The sequence below is a fragment of the Physella acuta genome, unplaced genomic scaffold, assembly GCF_028476545.2.
Source record: "Physella acuta isolate Inbredline_101_S28 unplaced genomic scaffold, ASM2847654v3 ptg001266l, whole genome shotgun sequence".
NCBI classification, from domain to species: domain Eukaryota; kingdom Metazoa; phylum Mollusca; class Gastropoda; family Physidae; genus Physella; species Physella acuta.
The window spans coordinates 52,486-75,151 of NW_026732781.1; the positions used below are offsets into that span (position 1 = coordinate 52,486).

Below are 22,666 nucleotides of genomic sequence, written 5' to 3' on the forward strand. Positions count from 1 at the left end.
ATATGGGTTGATTCTTTAGCTTAATGAATTTTTCCCTATTTTCAGTAGCATTAAATACTGAGTACTGCCATCTGTTACATATATTTTTGCTACATCTAGCTGTGCTAGTCTTATTTCTGCAAACTCATTTTAACCACCCATAGTTTATCAATCCTTAACAAAATTAAATGTTTGAGTACAGGTTTCTTACTCATACCACTATAATTGTGGTCTAGATGTAGATCTACATCTTTTTAAATATTTAAAAGTTCTGCCATTGATTGGAAATACAAGGTTATCTGAGTGCAATATATTTAACTGGTGACTTAAGCATGATATCAGCTGACATCTTTAAAATGTACATTAACCTTCAATGGTTTTACCAAAGGTAATTAATCCTCAAGTTGATCTTGAAATGTCCAGAAGTAGACATCAAATTGGCTGGGTATGAATTGGCATCTTTTTTGTTCCATTTGGGCAATTTGGGAGGGGGAGGGGTGAAAGGTGTGGCAGAGCTCATTCTTTTTAAGCATTCTTGTAGTGGAATGGATTTTTTTTAATGGGCATACAAATATTTCACACTAAAACTACAAAGGTTATTATAGCTGGTCTTATTTTTAAAATGTATATCTTGCCCACCTATGTGTCTTAGTGCATTTTTCTAGCTCCCATTCTTTTAAAGCTAATAGTATATTTGATATATGGAGGTGTATTTTTATTATTATTCATCCTGGCATATTTATTCCATTAATATTGTGTTATGTTTTTTTCATGTGCTTTTTTTCTACTTTTACAAGTTGTCTATTTACCTGACTGGGTGGACAGTTCAGTTTGATTTGAAATAAAAACATAAAAATCTGTATTTTTAAATATGTAATGCTCTTATTTATTTCTCAGATAATGATTTTTTAAAAAGCATTTTGTTTTAAAATTATTTTAAAATTATTAATTATGCTAAATATGCCAGTTGGTATATCATCTAAATTGATGTGGCATATCAATATTTTGGATATAGCCAATAGTTTTTTTAAATCCTAAAAATAAACTTATTGAAAAATATGCTGACCATAAAGGCAATAAGTTTAACAACTTTATAAAGTGAAACACTAAGATAGAATTATTCTGCATGACTTCACAGGTATCAGTGTGAATCATCGTAAGAAGACACAATATTTTCAACAAGAGTTAAACAACTTCTGACAATTCTCAAGGCTGTATTTAATTTCAAACTATTCAATATAAAAACACTTAGTGCATCTTATTACCAAACTTTCCAAAAGGGTAACAACAAAAATTATCCAAACACATGATTGCTATTTATACAAGTTTTAAGAACAGGCTCACAACACTAAAACTTAACATCATACGGAAACAAATGGGAATGCTTGTATGTATATAAATGCTAGGTAAGGTTTCAACCTTATAGTGGCAGTGTTATATTCCTTAGACATTCAGTTATTTAAAAAAAAAAAAAAAGATTCCACAATTTTAAAAGTAAATTTAATTTTATGAATCAGAAACTCGCATACTTGAACTTTTGTAAGAAGGTCATGCAATCTCTTGATACTAATATTTCAACTTCCCATACCCATAATATATGAATCATCACATAAAATCAAGTATTCTATATCTGCAGTGTTAGAAGGTTGTTTTACTATCAATATTATATACACACACCAGAGATTACACAATAGCTAAAATGAGTAATCAAAATTGTTTCAAGATGATAACTAAATTTTATGTCAGGGTACATAAACTATGGTCATGCAACTAATACATCAACAGCCACTTTTTCAAGCATACAGCAGTTGAATTTCTAACAAAACTCACATTACAAACACCATTTACAAAGAAGCAACTGCAAATAAAGTTTTAAACCAAACCCATTTAAACATGCAAAGTTTTTTTTAAATATTTAAAATGTAAAAATTCGGAATTTTATTAAATGTTCAAGTAACCTGATATATAAAGGGAGAGGAAATTTGCTGGCCATATGCAGAAAAAAAAATAAATTTGAAAGGCAAAATCACAAATCAGACTCTAGGGAATCTGGACTTAAGTTAGTTCAGTAAGACTATACAATATCTGAGATCTCAGAGGACTGATTATAAACTTAAGAAATGTTTGGGAAGAGGCTAATGTTTTCTTTATGTAGAAACCTTGCAGCAATCTTCCATGTCATTTACTTCTACAAGCTGTAACATAATTTACCTTCATCAATCTGTTCATACAGCAATGTTTCATTTGTTCAAAATACAGTATTTAAAAATTTTAAACGATGTTGATCAAAGGCAAAACAACACATTTAGATTTAACCTAAAACTACACAAGTACACATTTTAATTCTGGTGTATAATCCCAAAGGGCAAATCAAATATAACAACTTGATATAAATACAATATCTGATAGGAAATATTTAACATAAATAATGGATGAACATGAAGTGATAAATTAAACCAGACACTGAGTGAGCAATGTCAGAAACCTGGGCAAACAAGCCAGGGTGCAATGGAAAAAAAAACATCTACGCATGATAAATGAAACCCTGTTGCAGGGTTTGTATCACAAAAATACATGGGACAATTGAGATGCTAGCAACTAAACAACCCTGTAGAACAGGATTTAATGCCAGAGACTTATAAAACCTGAGTTATTCATTCACCACCAATCTATGTCAATAACTAATGTGCACCAGACATCTTCCAAATGACAGGCTCCAAAACACACCATCCACATATTACTTCAATGAATATTCAGTTTAAAACATCCCAACAGCCATTCATGCTTATATGTGAAACAGCCATTCTGATTATTTTTTTCTAAAAAAAAAAGTTTTCATTAAAAATAAACAGCAAAATAATAACAGGTTTCAATACATTAACATCAAAATATTAAAATTTTACAGTTTATTATTTTTTCCCAAGTGCACAAACCAAGATCAAAACAGAACTTTTAAAATATTTGATTATTCATTTCACATGGTCTACTAGTAGCTTCGCAACAGTAAAATTCAATAATAATACTAGGCTAGTAATCACAATGTCAGTTGTGTTAGATGTACCTAAAATAACACTGTGTACAAAAAGTAAACATGTTTCGTAGATTCTGCTTTTAAATAAATTTCAGACAAAACATGACAGTGTAAGTCAGATTCAGATAAACAGTTCACTAAGTTACTTCCAAGCTCGATTCAAAGCTTTCCTCGCTGCCAACTTCTGTGTTATAAATGAGAATAAAATCATCAACCCCAAGACACCACCAATGAAAAGATAATCAAAGTCTTCCTTTAGAACATCAAACATTCTGGATGGCATGACACGGGTGTAGAAGATATCTGAAGAAATTAAGTGAATATCTCAGGTCAAATTTTTTTCAGCCATAATTTTGCCCTACATAATGTACAACTCTACACTGATGTGACTCAACTAAGTGTCTATCAAAGAACAAAACCTTGAGGTAAATGTTCTACTTTATTACATTTAAAAATTGTGACTATTAATTACTAAAAATAAACATGCAGTGCTAATTTTGCAACTATAAAAAAGTTGGTTTACAACAGTGATTTAAATGATACTGAAGTAATTTTAATGGACATACAACCATGACAAACTAATAGTATTTTGTCTCATTATCATTACGCATAACATGGTGTGCTCATGTTCTCAGTAAGGAAATATCTATAGAGTTGTAGAAGCAAAAACTTCTACGTCAATTAAAAAAAGAGTTTTTACACACATTTATTGCATATCAAAACTATTATTGATTTTTAGTATCACTACCTTAACCAAAGCCATAACCCTTGATTATAAGCTGCCTTGACTGCTATTAAAAGCACCCAAAAAATGTGCTTGTTAAAAAGGTTGCTCCAGAGCTTTCAATTAAAAAAATAAATCAATATGTAAGACAATATATGTGGCTCACTCACCTATCCCATAGACAAAAACAAGTGAAGTAGATTCAAGACCTGCAGGAGATGTGAACACACCATTCACATTGAGCACACTCCGGTTGTAGTTGACCAGTGCTTCAGTGGCTAGAGGTATCTCTGGTACATATGGAATGGTTCCCTCTTCCCTGAAAGTGTTGCAAGCTCAGTTGGAGTAATAGTTTAACAACTAATGACTGGTTCATAAACATTAAACAAACAAAATTTTTTTTTAACTGATTGTAGTAACATGTAACAACTTGTGACAGGTTTAATTTCATAAAGAAAAAGAACTTTTTATTTAGCTTTTTGGGCACTGATGTGGGTTCTATTACATTAAAACTATACTCAAGAAATTTAATTAAAATACAAATTTTACCACATAGCTTACAGATGTATGCTGAAAATCTCAATGTAAAATAATGTAGTTTATGCCTCTTGTAAACAAGGTAGTGTTTAATGACTAACAGACAGTGAAACTTACATAGTGTCTTGAGTTGGTATCACAGGCCTTCTAGGGTCCAGGAATGCTTTAGGTAAGGATAAGATTCCTCCTGATTTTAAAGACACTGTAAAGTAATAAAAAAAATCTGCTGGTTAGGTATCTAAATAACAAAACAAAATTAAAATTTTGAAAGTGTACACATTATCAAAGAACTGTTGTAAAAATGTGCAGCTATAAAAATTTAACTTAATAATATTAAACTCTCAAAGATATCCAGTTTTGGATAATGGTTTTGAGTAAATAGAACTTAAATTATTAACAGTATCTTAATAAGCTTTTAAATTATACAACAACATAGTGAAAACAAAATGCTTGGCTTCAGCCTTACTCATAATGTTCTTGCTAGCTATTCCCTTCTCTGTTACTGTGGCTTCCATGGCGTAGATGGGGGCAGGGAAAATGTAGGACTGGCGTAAAACAAGGGGAGGGGGTGGCGGTGAAAAAGATGAAAATGCAGTGGAGTTGCTTTGTTCTTTTCCTTCATAAAGTTCTAAAACACCAATTTCACTTCGACGATGCTTCTCATTATAATATGAATACTGAAATAAGAGAAAATGCAAGCAAGTTAATTTTAATACCAAACACATGTTACTAAATAACTACAGGCTACTAGCAAGAGGTACAAACCACAATCCAGTTCTCTGAATGAATGATCTTGATAGGCCCTCTAGATCTTTTATGAGTTTGATGATAAACAATATGACCAGTGACCCCGTCAATAAGGTAAACAGAAAAAAATGGTGTTGGGCCTGTAAAAGCACATTTTTAAATTGTAATTTATATATTTGGTGGTACATTATTCAACAAGAATCACAATTAGTTTTTTAGGCAAAAACTAGTAAGTCTTATAGTAGAAGGTGAAAATGGAAAAAAATTGTAATTTTTATGATAAACTTGTTGTAATTCATGATCATTAAGGCTGTATCATGCTCACCTTTACTGACAGATGACTGCTGTTGTTCTTCACCCTCTGCCACCAGGGCCACAATATTAGGGTTCAAGTATTTGTACAGGACACTGCGATCACCCAACACACGCCCCTGAGAGTGGACATGCTCTGAAAATGAACATTATTTAAAAAGTTAATTAACAAATTTATAATTAATATTCAATATCAAAAACTATTTTTAAAACATATGAAGCAGGTTAAATACAATATATTGGAAATAATATAACTGCTAAAATTAGTTTTAAACAACTGAACTATACTAAAATGCATAATACTCGAAGATATCAATGTACTAAAACCAAACCAAGACAACAAAGTAAAAATAAACGATTTTTAAAAGTGTAACAACATCATAACAAAAACTTAATCCTACCTATGGCCCTTTTACCAAATACACCCGTGATTGTCTGTTGAGACTTTTGTAGATCGAGATTCCAAATCTCTTCAATGTCCAGGTGATCTGGCTGTTCTGACAATATTCTAAGCACAAGAAAAACAAATCACTAGTCAGACTCATTGTTCAAACAGTTCATTTTTTAGTTAAAAACTAAATGCATGATCATTTGTGATGGAATGCCTAACAATAGGACACAATAGGCTATATTCTAACCACACACAAAACAATCACTAGTCAGACAAATTATTCAAAAAATTTTAGTTAAAAACTACACACGTGATCAATAGTGATGAAATACCTTATAATAGAATTCATACCTGTAACCTGTCATTATTCCAGTTTCAGGATTGACAAGATGGAAAAAGTATTGCATGGATGATTTCCTGATAGCAGACTCACTTGTTGTAGGATATACATGGGCCTAAAAACACAACACATGATAAATCAGTTTATTTGAACAATCTATGTTTTTTTAATCCCTAAATGAATTAGTTAATATAAAAATAACTTAGTAACCTTGAGTGTGTCATCAATGAGAAAAATTCCTTTGAGAAACTCATCATCCATGTCAGAGATCATCTCTGCCTGCAGGACTTTATAGCCAGTGTCCTGACCTCCCTTTTGATGGCCAGTAATTAGAGACCCAGTCACAGGGTTAAAAGAAACCAGAAGTCCATTGCCAGTTATCTGACAGAAATTTAACAAAATTCAAGATTTTACACAAATTCTCTCAATTAGAGGATTTAACAGTAAACATTTTGCTGTAAATATACACAAAATCATTTCAGCAATGAGTCTTTTTCTTTCACTATGTATGTTACAGGTGACCAAAAAAAATTGTTTGAAAGCAAAAAAAAGAAATTTAATTTTTTTTTAAAAATGGGACAATATTGTAACAAATTATTTTTCTACCAGTATTGATACATGAACAGTAAGAACCAGGTTTATTATAGTGGTGATACTAGTAAAACAAAAAATAAACACTTTGGTAGACACCCAAAGAATATTGTAAGTGTAAAATTAAGATATTACAAACGGTTGTAACCGTTAAAGCATAAGATTACTAGGTAATATAAAACTTCCCTTACATGTGTGTACAGCCATCAGTAGCTGATAACCAAATAAGAAAAATATTACTTAACTACCATAAATAAAAGAACTACAAGATTTCAACTCACTTGGTTGACACCCAACACAGTACACTGTGGCTCATGAGGGAAATGAGCAGTTGACCTCTGTACCACCACAATCAGCTTCTCATTTCCAAAGCGGCTGAAGGGTGTTAGATTGGGCACTAACTGTTGCCAGGCTATTTTACCAGTATGACTCCTGATGCCGTATATCTAAAAATATAATATTTTACTCAAGATTAAAATATAACAAGATATATATGTAATAGGCCTACAGCTTCTAACAAAAATTTGTGACCAGAAAGATGCGCAACGGGAAAATTGTGCAAAAAAAAAATTGTGCAAGGGCATTTTTGATTTCTTGAATCAAGCATTTATTGAAATTAACAAAGCATGACCACAAGTACATTGTAGCCTAATAAAACATACTTCCACAAAACATGGAAAAAAGTAATAATTACTTTCTCAACCACCTTGCGGTATGAACGCGTGGGCCTACTTGGGGTCACAGTGAGTTCAAGAAAGCCCTTATTACCCCAGTTACAAGTATTTTTTTTATCTCCCCTCCCATGAAATAATTGTAGTTGACCCATCTACGCATTTCACATTGTTGGTGACGTCACTAGCCTTTAATTTTTTTTTCTCATGAATGCGAGAAAGGCTGGCTTTTGCAAATTTCGTTTTTTTTTTTTAAATCTGTGTTTCTCCCAAATTCAGTATCACTGGTTAAATAGTCTGCTAGAACAGCTATCATTAAAATAATATTTAACAGAACTGTACTCGCGCGCGATCCTAGTCCTTTTAATACAGTTTATTTAGGTCCATATCTAGACTTTACGGCGAGTTTACGGCAAGTTAAAAAAAAATCACGTGTTGTCTAAACTAAATTTTAAACTAATCCTAAAAAAAAAACTGAAAAAAATTACGTCACGCCAATGATGGGTAACCCTAAGCTAGCATAGCTGTAGATGCACCATGTACGCATGTGTGATGGGCGGAAAACAGATCAACGGTAAAGAGGCACCACGAGAACCGGTGAGACTAGTTTTGTACGTCCTAACTAGTTCACGAGTCACTGCGAGACTAGCGATTGGATAGGCCAAAACCCGGTTCAAATGTCGCGACACCCAAAAGAAAAAAAACATGGGAAGCAATATTTCCCGGTTTTTAAAGATATTTCCCGGCTATTCATCAAAATTCCCTGTTTTCAAGGCCGGGAAATTAAACCTCGGAATTCCCGGTTTTTCCCCGGTTTCCCGGCTGCGTGGGAACCCTGGTAATTGTTTCAGTATAATTTGTATTTATTTCAGTATAATTATTATGGCATTTTTCTATTTGTACAGTTTTCCCGTTATGCAGCTTCCAATTGGGGACCAACAAAAACAGACCAATCTTTACAGTTTTGTTAAGCTAACTACCTGAATTAAAACATTTTAAAATTATGTTAACGATTATAATTCTTTGAAAGTAGAATTAAAAATGAAAAACTGACTTTTCCAGCTGCTGTAGCCACAACGATAATTTTATGAAGATTGAAATCATCCCTAATCAAATCTTCCTCTTCAGGCTCCTCTTCTTCAATGGATTCAATGGCTTTGGCATGGTGGTGGTGATGTCCTAAGGCACGCTCCATCAGAGTATGGGCAACATTCTATACAAATGAAAAGACTAGATGATTATTCTTTATTCCTTTTATTTGTTCTTTAGTGTTGAGTTTAATAGGTTTAAGGGGAGGTTTTGGATCATTTGATAGTGAGGTGATGTGGGTCATTTTAATTTGTAGCCTAATTATGAGAGAAAAATGTCTACTTACTTTCAGCTGTGAAAATTGAGCCTTTAGTCTCTTAAAAAACATTGCAACTATGTCTTCTGAAAAAAAAATGTATATAAATGGTTTAATCTGCTCATATTTTTAATATATGTAGATATTTTAAAATTGTTTTTTTTTCAAAGTATTATTGTTAAAATAAAGGTCACATTTGTTGGACAAGCAGGAAATAGAAATGTTTTTAATGCCTAGACAATAAGGGGTTAAGTATAATATTGTATGTGGAAGATTCTCATACCTTCTTTGGTCCCAAATTCATCCTCAAATTTAGCCTGATTCTCAGACACAGGCAGATCAACCATTTGTACACCAAGTATGTAAGCAAGAGCTTCTTCCCTCCTCCAATGTGATTTACCTTTAAAACAAAATTTTCAGAAATTTTAAATACAGAAAGGTGAAGCAGTTATTGAATAATATAAAAAAAGAAGTGTACTTTAATTTAAATGATTACTAAATCAAATTGAAATTAAATATGATATAAAATTGACAATTTTAATATATAAAAAATGATTTTTGATGATTTTAATCAATAATCAATAGAAAGTGTTAGTAAATATTTTTAAATTAAAAAAAGCTGTTTCAATTTTAGAAATGTCTGACTGTTAAGGTTATGCAGCTATAACTCAAAATGAAAATAAAACTGTCAAGAATCTTAATGGAACACTGTCCTCTCTTTAAACCAGGAACTGGAAACATGAACTTCAGGATGAAAAATAATTCATAACAACTTTAATTAAAGGTAACTAGTAACAAATTATCCTTCTACTTACTTTTCTGAGCAAAATGGATGGAATAATCTTGTGCCAAAAATATCAACTTGCAGCCTGGACGCTGACTATTATCCTTCTTCTTTGAGAACAAAAATGGATACATCTGCAAGAAGTGCAAAAAGAAATTGAATAACTAAACCTCAATGCATTATGAAACAATACATGGCGCAAAGAAAGGAAAAAATAATTGTGAACTTAATACTCAAATCAATGAAAGTCTAAATAACAGGTGTCCAACCTTTGTAGGATGACCGTGGTAGTGGGCAAATGGAATTTTTTGAGACAAGTCTGTGATCTCTGTATCAGATGACTGATCAAAAGCACTTAGTTTCAAAGACTGGGGAATAAAATTAATTAGACTGCTCCCTTTAGCAAAAATTTATATAAAACCTCAATAAACAAACATGAGCAATGTAAAGTTTTAATATTTGCCTACATTTAACAGAACAATAAAATTAAAAAATATATAAAACTAACCAACACTAATTCTGTTTAAAAATACACCATATAACATAGAAACAATAGATTTAGATTATTTACCTCTGAATCTGACTGAGAAAGAGTCAGCAATATACTTTTGTCAGCATGTGATACAACCTCTGCACTGTAAGTCTGTAGTTTTTTAAATAATTATGATTTTATTTTTATAAAAGAAATCTGCCCAATTCATAACTATTTATTAAATATGAACGATGTATACATTTTAAAAAAATTAATACCAAGGCTTAATTATGAGTATTTCAAAACTATTTTTGCAAATCACCTTTTCAAGAGCTTTGTGCACAGAAAAAGAGCCCTGAGAGTTGAGTTTCAAAAACACTAAGCGATCAGGAGTGGATCTGAACAAAATAGTCGAGCTTAATCCAAGAACTTGTGATTCTATACGTGACTCTGGAGTTGTTTTTATATCTAACAACTGCAACAGAAGAAAAAATAGATGGGGCCAGTTTAATATAGAGTAATGAAAAATTGGAAGAAGGCATTGTGAGAGTAATTGTACAATTAACACAATGTTTCTTTAATAGTGATTACAAGTCCATCCCTAGGTTTGACAGCAGGGCAAAGGAGTGCTGATGTAGAGCTTTTGCTGCCTGTCTTAACTATATCTACATTTGTTTGATCAGAAATTAAACTGTAAGTTGGTAGTCCTCAAATATTACTTACTTCAGAAGACTTAAAAACATTGGCATTTTCCAGAGTTAGCAGCTGTAAAACAGACAGTTGTGGTGAATAGCATGCAAAGTGTGTGGCCTCCTCCATTATTACACAGCTGTTTTTAAAAAATGTAAAATATTTATTGAATAAAGAAAATAAAAATTATATTTTATGGTAACAAAATTTTAGTTAAAGTTTTTAAATACATTTTTAAAATATGTAAAGAAATGGGCGGAATAATTCATCTTGTTGAAATTTAACAATATTTAGCGAGACTATAGCTTCAGCGATAGTGAAATATGGGATATAAGGACATATGAAAGAGAACTTCTTGCTAATACAAAAAAATGATGAGCTAACCTTGAGTCAATACTAATCCAGGCTGCTGGCACATTCTTTGTTGATTTGCTGACAGCCCCATCCAATGCGATGGAGGTTACTGTAACCTTCTGCCCTGGTGAGATCCCAACAGCAATGTAATCATCAGCACGCTCCTTGACATACCAGCGGCTCACTGTATCACTGGGGAACACATTTTTTTAAGTAAGTTGCAGTTAACTAATAATGGTAACAAACCTAATAATTGTAACAAACTTAAACACTGCTATTTAAAGAGTATGACACGGCCATTAAAAAATGTGTTTATTTAGGAATAATGTTTACTCACCTGTTGGGCAAATCAGCTTTCCATTCTTCTGAGCCATCAGACAATTTTAAACAATAAATAACACCAGATGTTGCAACAATCAACAGATCTAATAAACAAAAAAAACAAAAATATATATATATATATATATATATAATTTCGATTTTTTAAAACATTTTCAGATATGATACAACATATTAAATTCAACAATCATTTGTACAAACAGATGTAAAGATAAAATAATAATAAAGATAAAAAATAATAAATGAAAAAATACAAGTATTATAAATATTTTACCTTTTTGCTTCTTTACAGTAAAAAAACCAGAGGCCCTGAAAATAGCAATTGCTAATATTATTCCAAAAAATAGCCTTCCTTCAATGAGCCAAAAAGACTTTAAAACAGATGAAGGAAATACAGAAAATACATAGAAAAGCTTATAAACACAATGTAAATTAACCTGCTGTTGACATCATCAGACAAGCTTTTCTCCCACAACAAGGACCCTGACAACACATCCCATTTCCTGACAAACTGCCCACCTGCATGGATGCTCACCAGATCTGAAATTTACACAGTCAAGTTTTTATTTCTTTCAAGAATAAAAAAAAAAATACAAAATTATTGTATATCATTTTCATTTTTGTTTTTAATTGCAACACTGAAGGGGGTTTCCACCAACAAACTTAAGTGTTCCAACCTCTCAAGTTTTGAGTTAGCAATCATGCATTCTCCCCTCAATTGTTTAATTATTTAAGGTTATTACATAATCACTTACAGTTATCATGATGTAGAAATGCATCAATTCTACCACGCACTGTTGGTTCAAATATTCTTCTCCAAACTGAAACGAAACAAAGTGCTCACATTTGTAAATAATCTAATATCAAAAGAATAAAGTAATTTCAATTAAAAATATGGTAATTGTACTGTATGTTTGGTACTGTGGTACTGATTAGTGATTAGTTTTCAAAACAAATCTAATAAATATGCTTCCATCAATGTGCATTAAGATATTTTTTTCATGTTCTAGTATTATAATAAGTAATAACTATCATACTAGAATCTACCAAAATAATTACCTATGCTTCCATCATGTGCATTTAAGGAAGCTATAACATTTTTTTCAGAGGCTATTAAAATTTTTTTTCCATTTCCTGATTGTGACTGGTCCCAATAAAATTCCTTGATTTTTCCAACATAGTCTTGTTTCCTGCAGAGAAATAATTAATATGTATTACAAAGTGTAAACAAAACATTAGTAATAAAATACTTAAAAAAAACTTTTTAAAAAACCATGTTTTTCTTGTGGACTAAAAAGTAGAAAATAACTATTTACATACATTTGATGACAAAAAACGTGGGTACGTTCACCATCAAATTTCCCGACCCATCTGCCCGACCCACGTTTTTTGTCATCAAATGTATGTAAATAGTTATTTTCTACTTTTTAGTCCACAAGAAAAACGTGGTTTTTTAAAAAGTTTTTTTTAAGTATTTTATTTTCTCCTTTTTAGTCCGGTTCTACACATGAAAAACGTGGTTTTTAAAAAGTTTTTTATATAGTTTATTTTCTACTTTATCTAATCACTTGATTAAGTATGACTTGACTAAGTGTTTTTAAATACACGGACTAAAAAAATCTTGAGCGACCGATACGCTTTAAACAGAGAAAGGGTGTAATTTACGTTGCTGGCGTGGAGATCTACTCACGAATCACGTGATCAAATCTCCCATAAACAAACAAATAAACGCGAAGCTGAGTTAAGGAAAAACGTGTTTATGTGTATTTAGCATGCCCAGCGTACCAACCGTGTCATCGTTAACAATGTGTTACCGTGTCCGTTCTCCTTTTTAGTCCGTTGCTACACATAAAAAACGTGGTTTTTTAAAAAGTTTTTTTTAAGTATTTTATTTTCTCCTTTTTAGTCCGTTGCTACACATGAAAAACGTGGTTTTTAAAAAAGTGTTTATAAATACACGGACTAAAAATCTTGAGCGACCAGGATTCGAACCTGGGTTGTCGCGGCCACAACGCGAAGTACTAACCACTATACGATCACGGCCAGCGCGCTCACATCGATTGGGGCCGAAGTAACTGTGTCAATAGGCCTCAAGTCTTGTCGGTATCTTTAGAAATCATGTCCTCAATTTTATGGTCCTTGGGGCGTAATTAAATTAAGATAATTACTGTCACTAATTGCTAGTTTTTATGATTGCATCTGAAATTGTTAGGCGAAAGTAGCATGCATGCCAAATTTCAGGTCTCTAGAGCAATCAGAAGTGGGCTAATTTTCGATGTCAATTTTAACAACAAACATCCAAACAAACAAACAAACAAACAAACGCGAAGCTGAGTTAAGAAAAACGTTTTAAAAAATTAACAGTTTAGGGATTTTAGTGTTCACTGTTTAAAACTCTAGCCAACAAGGTTTTTATATGAGCAGAATCTGATCTACATCTTTGTAAATTTGCATTCAAAGAGAGATGGAGTAAAAATATGAATTGAATGAAAGATAGAGTCGACAATTACAGGTGGTAAAATTGTTATACTGTTTTAGATGTTGTGTTGATTTGTTTCTCCTTTTATAATTATGTCAGTTTATTTAATATTCCCTGAAAAAAATATTGTTTTAATATAGGCTAGACCTAACTACAGTTTTTAAATTGCCAGTAGGGCCTACTTCAAAATCAATCAAGATGAGATAAAACATCTGTGTGCTGATCGTGTTTATTTCATGATTTCTTTTTTCACAAATATTTAAGAACAGGCATACAACTAAAAAATTGGTCTCACAAACTAGACTACATCTAGATCTACCTGTGGTGTAGGTAATGTCTCAATTTTTTATTTCTAAATAATAGACATCCATATTTTATTTATCAGGCACTAATTTTGAGGGTTTTAGCTCGATTTGGACTAGATTAATTTGTTTTTAAAATTCATTGTCACTTACAGCCATGGCACGCCACATCTTTCCATTACAACCATATTATATCACTCTTATGTTTGTAGACATAGCAATGGGGGGTTAGACTTATAAACTGGTTATGTATGAGCATTCCTTACTAGTATCAATCAAATAGCGGTCACGTAGTTTTAAAAAACAATTAGTTTGTCATTTTGATGCCCATCTTATAAATTATAACTGCTTGTTATATTTGATTATTTTTTTATAGACTGATAAGCCTAGTAATTATAATGCTTCATTTTCTGGCTCATTTTTGTACCTACTCTGTTGATATTTTAAGAGTTGTATTAGTTTTAATGAAACAACTTTTAAATTTAAACTTCATTCTCCAAAGCAAATTTTAAAATGCTTTCTGGCATAGGCCTTTAGGCCCTATTACCCTGCTTCCTATAGTTTGTTTTATAACGTGAAAAACCAGCATTTTACTTGTGGTAAACATTTTTAAAGTAATTCTAAGTTGGTCACTGAAACTAAGACGAAAAATCATTGATAGTCATAGGGTTGTCGGTATCGGCCGAGATCGCGGTAAAAACATGACCCGAAATCGCCCATTACTTTCTGATACCGGGCGCACGAGATTTGGTTTTGCATACTAATAAGTTTTTAATTTATGGTAATTAATTAAGTTTAAAAGGTCATTCCCTAATGTTAAATGAAAAGTAGAATGGTTTTCCCATTGTTTTGATGGCTTAGCGATCTGATTGCACGCTGTCTCTGCCTTGGTCTTCCCCCTGTATGAAGGCTAGTTTCAAATACGTTGGAATCACGATTTTTTAAAAGGTTATTCTAGATGAGTGAAGATTACTGAGCAGACATATCTTATATATGTGGAAATGATATTTGTTTTTGGATATTTTGACTCTGACATTAGATATACTCGTTTAGAGGTGGTCACTGTATGTAGGTCGCGTTGCCACCATTGTTATATTTTTTCATCCCGATCTTCCGGCCTTTAAGTTTGATCAACTAACAACAGCATTCTTATGGAATGTGCAAACAAATCTCCTAATTTTTTTATTTCAGAATATATTTACATACCCATCTTTAATTTTTTCAGCTCTAGTTCTAGTTTTGCAGAATGTTTTTCCTAAAATCCAATTTTGTCAGACTAGACTGACAAGAGTCAGACCTAGATCTAGGTTACCTGTCTGTTGCTAACTATACACTAGCATTGTGCTAACTGTAATTTTAAGTATTCAAGTTCTACTTACCCTTAGATATAGTTATATGCTGAAAATCAGAATCCATACACAATTCACACATAAAAACATTGATCTGATAACTTCATTTAAATTATTACAAAATGGCTTATATGGGCTCTACTTCACCTGCCCAAAATAACAAGGCAGTTATATACACATTACAGTGTTCAAGTCATTTAGATTTCTAACTATGTAGTTCTTACATTCACTGTATTTATATAAAATATTGCTTTAGAAACATTTTCATATTTGCGCAGCAGTTTTATAACAAAATGGCTTAAAGATGGACTCTACTTCACCTGCCCAAAACAATGAGGCAATTATAATATTATATGCACATAACAGTGTTCAAGTCATTTACTTTAGATTTCAAACTTTGTAGTTCTTTCATTTGCTGTATTTATATAAAATATGGCTTTAGAAACATTTTCATATTTGCGCAGCACACAGTTTTTTGGGGTTATGGGAGGAAGCCAACACAAAAATATAAGTTCTGTATTATTTTTATTCATTTCAACAACATTTACAAGTTCTATATATCATTCTAGCTAAACTCTGAAAATATGAACAAAATACAACTGCAATTAAAATAACTATGCTCAATTTATTCAGGTATGCCATGACTTGTCACAATTGGCCAATGCAAAAGTAAGGGGATTCCACCCCTCACAAAAAAATTCGCAAAAAAAAAACTATTTGAGCTAGACAAAAAATCTTTTTTGTTTTGTTTTCATTTTGTTGAGCTCTACAAGAATATGTAATTTTTATTTTTATATGATGATTAGTGCTTTTTTACCAAAATCCCTAATAGTCATCTGGTGAGGACACCATTCACCATATTGAATTGTTGTTAGTTAGCAACAGGCCCTGCCTCCAGGTTTGCATGTAGATCTAATACTTACTCGCCATTCTGCGTTTTATCCCTCCCTACCCCTCTGGCTAGCTAGATTCTACTAACTAATCCACGTTTAAAATCAAAACAGGACATACTACATAGGGCCTAATTATTTTAGGGTTGATCATTGGTGTGGAATGTGGATCAATGACTGATTGTGGCTCGTACTGTTAAAAGTAGCGATGTCGGCATCGCCGCCATCTTGCTTTAAGAACGGCAACCGGGGAATTTCGCTATTGTAAAATTTCGTCGATTATCTTCCTTATTGAAATACATAGTGAGAAAATATAGGGATTTTAAAGTAATCGATTCAATTTCGTAGTCGGGCCAACTTTTCACCAATTTAATGAAATAATGTGTGATTTTAAACTGCTAACTGCATTACTTTTCTCTCTTCCTTCTCCAAGTTATAATATTGCGAAACGTGGTCTAATTTTGTGCGTGTTTCAACGACAACTTTTGATAGAAAGGTGAGTTTATCAAGCTATCTCTTTGTATTCTCAAAAATTACATTATGTATATTATAAGTTAATAATGATTTCATCTAATTTGAGGTACGTTTTCTAGTGGTATTTTGACCGAAAAAAAGGGTGTTTGATTCACCACAATAACGCCATTTTATAATAAAAAAATATGGCGAGACCGGAAAGCCTATAGGGGCGTGGGGGCCGGCGTCGCCTTTATAAATGTTCACTTGTTCCTTAATCGTAGAGTTTATTGCAAATGAATGATTGCCTTTTAAAAATAAAAGATGTATAAATATGTTAAAGGCTGTTGAAGAAAGCCAGTGGTTTTTTTTTTTTGCACATCAAGCTAATAACCAATAATAAATTACCACTCAAGAAAAGAAATTATTTTAAGCATATATTTCCTTATCCCTTACTTTATTATGCTACACACTTGCCTCTATTAAAACAATAAATTCTACTTTTACAGTAGTATTAATGTTGATTTCTTTTCCTCTAGATATATGATCAAGAGTATGGATGAGGAAATGAATACTTCAGCAGGTGGTAAATCTACAGGCTCTGGGAGCCCTGATAAGCATTCTGCCAAAGATTTACCAATTCTGATTAATCAGTATTCTGACTTTCGGACAGCAGCTGGCATAAAGCAAGGCCATATAATTCATGTATGGTATGAAAATAAAAAACAAATTAAAAAGGCAGTGCAAGTTTTGGAAGATATAATACCAGCGTCAAGTAACAGTCATCAACTTTATAATAAAATCAACAGATTATGTGTTAAATTTAGATCTCTTAAGCCACAAGCACAATGGGATAAAATTATAAATTTTATGGAAATGCCATTTCAAGAGCCTGTACCTAAAGAAAAGGGGATTGTCTCTAAGTTAGCACCTGAATTAATAACAACACTAATCCCCCCAAAACAAGCCTCACCTTTAAAACTTAAACAAGACTGTGTAAGTTGTGCATACAAAAGAAAGTCTACAGAACAGTTATTGAAATCAAATAAAAAATTGAAAACTAGTTTAAAATTCTATCAAAATGAACTTCAATCAAATAAAGTTTTTCAAATTAAAGATCTAAATAAAAAAATTAAACGCCTCACTGACAGACTCCTCAAACAAGAGAAAAAGAATAGGCAGTTGGAAGCAGAGAAAGTAGAGATTAAAAAAAAACTTAACTGCAATCCGTTTGCAGATTCCATCCAATACAAAATGAAACTGAATCAAGTTGCCAGTTTAAAGAAAAAATTATCAAGAAGAGAAAGAAAAATTGAAGCACTAGAAAATGTGGTCAAGATCAAAAACAAAACCATCAAAAATTTAAAATCAATGGTCAATGATTTAGAATTAATGTATGATAATGCCATCAACATGCAAGAACCCCAAGAAGAGGGACAAACTATTGTAACCAAAGAAGGAAAGCATTATGGTACTTCTATGAGAATTTGTATGTACCAATCTTTGTTGAAAAATGTTTCTGTGTTAGCTGCTGGACAGCTATTACAGTTTTTCCTGGAGCAGGAAGCTGGAATGAAACTTGACTGCGTGCCTCGCAAATCTACAGTGGCTCAAATGGCTTATGAAATAGGCATTTTAGCTGATCTGCAGGTTGGCGAGGCACTTGCATCCCACCATTGATGGAAGTCATGTAAATGAAATCCATATTTCTGCTGCAGGTAAAACTCTTGCTGTTGATGTAAAACATTTACCTGGTGGTAAAGCTGTAGATTACATAGAACATATTAGTGTTAAGTTAAAAGATATTGTAAACATATATTGTAAATACATAAATCATCCAAATTTAGAGCAGCTGTACAAAACTCTTATGTCCACCATAAAATCCACTGTGACAGATAGGGCAGCTGTGAATCATTGTGTTGTAAACCAGCTGAATACTTTGTTACAGACACACCTGCTGGAATTGAATTGCAATGTTCATCCGCTAGATAGTTTTGCTGCTGGTGCCAGAAGAGCATTGGAAAATGATACTGAGATAGGCAACAAGACATTGCACTGTATTTTGAGTATTTCCAAGCTCAGATACAAGCAATCCAGTGGAGACCCTAGCGGGTTCAAGACCTATTTTAGAGAAAAAAATATTCCAGTGGGAGTTTTCCTTCGGTACGTCGGTAACCGGTTGCACATTTTATTCCATTCAGCTGGAATTATAATTTTATATCTGAAAGAGCTGAAGAAATTTGTTGAATTAGGAGGCACCAACCTTAAAAAAAGCATTAAGGAAGAGCTGGATGACCCTAGGGTTGTTGCTCAATTAATTGCACTCGGGTTAATCGGAAAAACAGTCACAGGGCCATGGATGACTAAATTCTATGCAAATTCAATGAATTTAGACATGGTCCCTGTGATACAAAGCTCTAAAAATGTTTTGGACAGGTTTGCTGCTGAGCCAGAAGAGTTGTTATGTCCCACTGTGAATGTTTTTAATGAACCCATTGATGCAGCTTCAGACATGGTGCTGACAGCAATCATCAACAATATTGAATCCCACAGGGATAAAGTAAAGCAAACTTTGAAGCAAATATTACATGAAATTGTTAAGGTCTTTGACCGCCAGTTTGTTCGATATACCAGTGGCGACCTTTCTAGCCCTACAGTTGAGCAGTTGACACAAGCTTCAACTGCTCCTTCACACAACATGGCAGCTGAGAGAATATTAGGAATGACTGACTATTTATGGCGTCGGGCCCCTAATGCGACAGCTGGTTTTGTAGACGGAAAGGTGAGAGGACGGACAAATGATACTGTAGGATGGCTTCTGCAACAGGACAAAATGACCCAACATAGATTAGTTTATTTTGCAATGAAAGAGGGGTACAGAGCAAGGGAACTTGCAGCACAAAGGAAGAAGATGATGGAAGCAGTGATGATGCGTCGAATGCTAGAAGCTGGTCAGAAACATGAACAATCCAACCGTAAGGCTCTAGAAAAAGAGGTTGCTATGGCTTTGAGTGCTAAAGATCTGAATGCTAGTGTGTTTTCATCTGCGTCATCTGAAGTTATGGGCCTCATTGCAATGTATATTACTTCAGAAAATCCTATGTCTGAACTGACTGAAACCTATACAGGACATCTACTTAAGCATTTATGGACAGAGGAAGGAGTTGATAAAATGTATTCTGGCAGAGTGGTAAATTTTAAGCAGCAGAAGACTAAGACAATGAAATGTACAATTACTTACTGGGGACCTGATGAATTGGAAACTGACAGTGTTGACTATGACATGACAATGACATCTCTAGTCACTGATTTACTGACAGGTGACCTTGTGTTTAGTAGCTAGGATGACAGTAGTAGTCCATGTTGTACAAAGCTTAACTTGGTATAAGTCTCACCTGTTATTGTATTGATGTAAGCTATGTCTACCTTAAAAGTTTATTGTTTTGATGTATATATTAACTTTGCTTTTTGTTTAATTGTGTAAATTTAATTATTTATTGAGAATCATTTAATATAAAACATTTATCCTAATAAGATAATAGTCAGAGATGAGTTGTTTTTTTACTTGCGATGTTATTAATTTGGTGTAGGCTTCCTGAAATGTTATTTAAGTTATTCTACTTGTTGTGTTGCTAATAATAATAGTTTTTAAAGACAACCATTCAGTAAATAAAACTCCTGGCTTGCCAGTGTGCCTAAGATAAATTGTTCGGTTTAATTTATTAAAAAAAAATTAGTGCCTACTACCTTTTTATTCAATTTGTTCTGCTACTGGCAAGTCTATTAATAATTAAATTAATAAATGTAATTCAAACATGCTGAAGTAAGATCATGCAGAGTTTTAACATTGTACCTTGAAAAACAACTGAGCAGTGCAACTTAGAAATTAGGGCCCATAATAGTCAAAATGTATCCCTTAAAGGAATGCTAATTATTCTGCTCCCAGTGAATGAATTAATGATTTCAATTAATATATGTAATTCAAACATGCTGAAGTAAGATCCTGCAAAGTTTAAACATTGTAGTTTTAAAAACAACTGAGCAGTGCAACTTAGAAATTAGGGCCCATAATAGCCGTAATGTATCCCTTAAAGGAATGCTAATTATTCTGCTCCCAGTGAATGACTTAATGATTTCAATTAATATAAGTAATTCAAACATGCTGAAGTAAGATCCTGCAAAGTTTAAACATTGTAGTTTTAAAAACAACTGAGCAGTGCAACTTAGAAATTAGGGCCCATAATAGCCGTAATGTATCCCTTAAAGGAATGCTAATTATTCTGCTCCCAGTGAATGACTTAATGATTTCAATTAATATATGTTATTCTAACATGCTGAAGTAAGATCCTGCAAAGTTTTAACATTGTATCTTTAAAAATAACTGAGCAGTGCTATTTCAAAGTTAGGGGACAGTGATTTTCATGACTTACAAAGAAATATAGTAGTATTTCTCGCTAACCCGGAGGCGTGGCCGGTTGCTAACAACAATATGGCGCCCGGACCGGACGCTTGACTACCGACGATTTTTCGGCCAAATTCCAGAGACTTTCTACTAATTAGTTTTTAAAATGTTTACCACGCGCAAAATGGCGGGACTTTCACGTTATAACAACAAGCTATAGGTGGCAGGGCTATATATGCCAGAAAAGCATTTTAAAATTTGCGTTGGAGAATGAAGGCTAAATTTAAAAGTTGGTTTCATCAAAAATACTAGAACTTTTTAAATATAGATTTCCCTATTACAAAATTGATTTCCCTACTAAAGCATTATTAGTTTTATCAGTCTATGAAAAAATAAATCAAATATAGTCAACCCTTTTTTTTTATAAGAGTGGCCAAAAAATGACAACCAAATTTTTTTTATTTTTTTGACCACGTGACCGCTATTTGATGATCACTAGTGGGGAACTCTGGGTACATGGCCACTTAAAAAGTCTAACCGCATTTGTGGTTCTCTTTAGCTTCAAGTGCCTTCAGGGGTAAGAAGAGTTGTCATGGAGAGATGTGTTGTCCATGGCAGTGAGTGTCAATAAATATTAAATTAAGTAATTTAGTTTAAAACGAACTAAAAACTTCGAAATTAGTCCCTAATGGATTAAATATGGATGTCTATCATTCAGTAGTCATGTTTAATTTGAAATTTGGGTAAATTCTAGATTTAGTAAGAAAAGCTAAAATATAGAATCTAGTGGACATTCACCCATTACGTAAAAAATTCATAAAAAAAAAACTACTGAAGCTAGAAAGAAAATTTTTTCAGTGTTATTCTAGTTACATCAAGCACAATATTTTTGCAATGCTCAGACATTTAATTAGCCAATTTTAATTTTTTTAATGGAATGCCTAGTTAAAAGTTAAAGCCGCTACTTAAGCAAATAATTCGCTTTACTAAAACGAATCGTTTGACTAGCTAGATCTAGCAGCAATCTAGATCTAGATTCTAGATCTAAAATCTAATCTAAATCTAGAATTTTCTAGCATTTTCTAGCTGCTAGCCGTGGCCGTAGTCTGGCGTAGTAGCCGGTTCTGCGTCGATTCAATTAAAATTCCAGGACAGGGAGACTAGTCCTTTACAAAACGTAAAGAATCTGGTTTAATATAAAATAACATGGTTACAGTAGATCTGCCTACCAGTCAAACAATCCTGCTTGATCCTCGAATAAACAAACAGACGTATCTAACAGATATGCGAAAGTCACAGCAAAAAATACAGCACCAATGATTCTCGCCATGTTGTTTCTTATTTTTAATTATCTCTAGTTTGGTGAAAACAAGAAGAAGTAAAAATGAAAATGAAGGCTGATGTACCGAAACAATTATTATCTATCTACATCTACGTTACAGTCATGGGGGGGGTGAGAACGACTTTTGAGAGGAATTATAAGG

At 32.7% G+C, this 22,666-nt stretch overlaps 1 protein-coding gene across 1 annotated transcript; it reads right to left on the reverse strand.

Moving 5' to 3' along the window:
• Positions 1 to 1,181: 1,181 nt before the first annotated feature.
• On the reverse strand, positions 1,182 to 22,525 carry LOC131957790 (ER membrane protein complex subunit 1). The gene is made up of 25 exons (XM_059322574.1): positions 22,412 to 22,525; positions 12,367 to 12,497; positions 12,063 to 12,128; positions 11,745 to 11,847; positions 11,582 to 11,616; positions 11,306 to 11,393; positions 10,999 to 11,160; positions 10,648 to 10,753; positions 10,247 to 10,399; positions 10,024 to 10,095; positions 9,722 to 9,820; positions 9,484 to 9,586; positions 8,952 to 9,068; positions 8,699 to 8,754; positions 8,378 to 8,536; positions 6,934 to 7,098; positions 6,272 to 6,442; positions 6,073 to 6,176; positions 5,732 to 5,838; positions 5,344 to 5,466; positions 5,037 to 5,158; positions 4,738 to 4,948; positions 4,389 to 4,473; positions 3,905 to 4,053; positions 1,182 to 3,313 (listed from the first exon to the last, which is right to left on the reverse strand). The coding sequence occupies exons 1-25, from the start codon at positions 22,510 to 22,512 to the stop codon at positions 3,153 to 3,155; spliced, it is 2,949 nt and encodes a 982-aa protein (XP_059178557.1). The 5' UTR covers positions 22,513 to 22,525; the 3' UTR covers positions 1,182 to 3,152.
• Positions 22,526 to 22,666: the final 141 nt, after the last annotated feature.

Excerpts from the sequence above, each read along its gene's own strand:
- LOC131957790 (XM_059322574.1), bottom strand. The coding sequence starts at position 22,512 with ATGGCGAGAATCATTGGTGCTGTATTTTTTGCTGTGACTTTCGCATAT. Across the intron at positions 6,443-6,933 it reads CTGTGTTGGGTGTCAACCAA|ATAACTGGCAATGGACTTCT; the intron begins GTGAGTTGAAAT and ends AATTTCTGTCAG. Across the intron at positions 5,159-5,343 it reads GCAGTCATCTGTCAGTAAAG|GCCCAACACCATTTTTTTCT; the intron begins GTGAGCATGATA and ends GTGCTTTTACAG.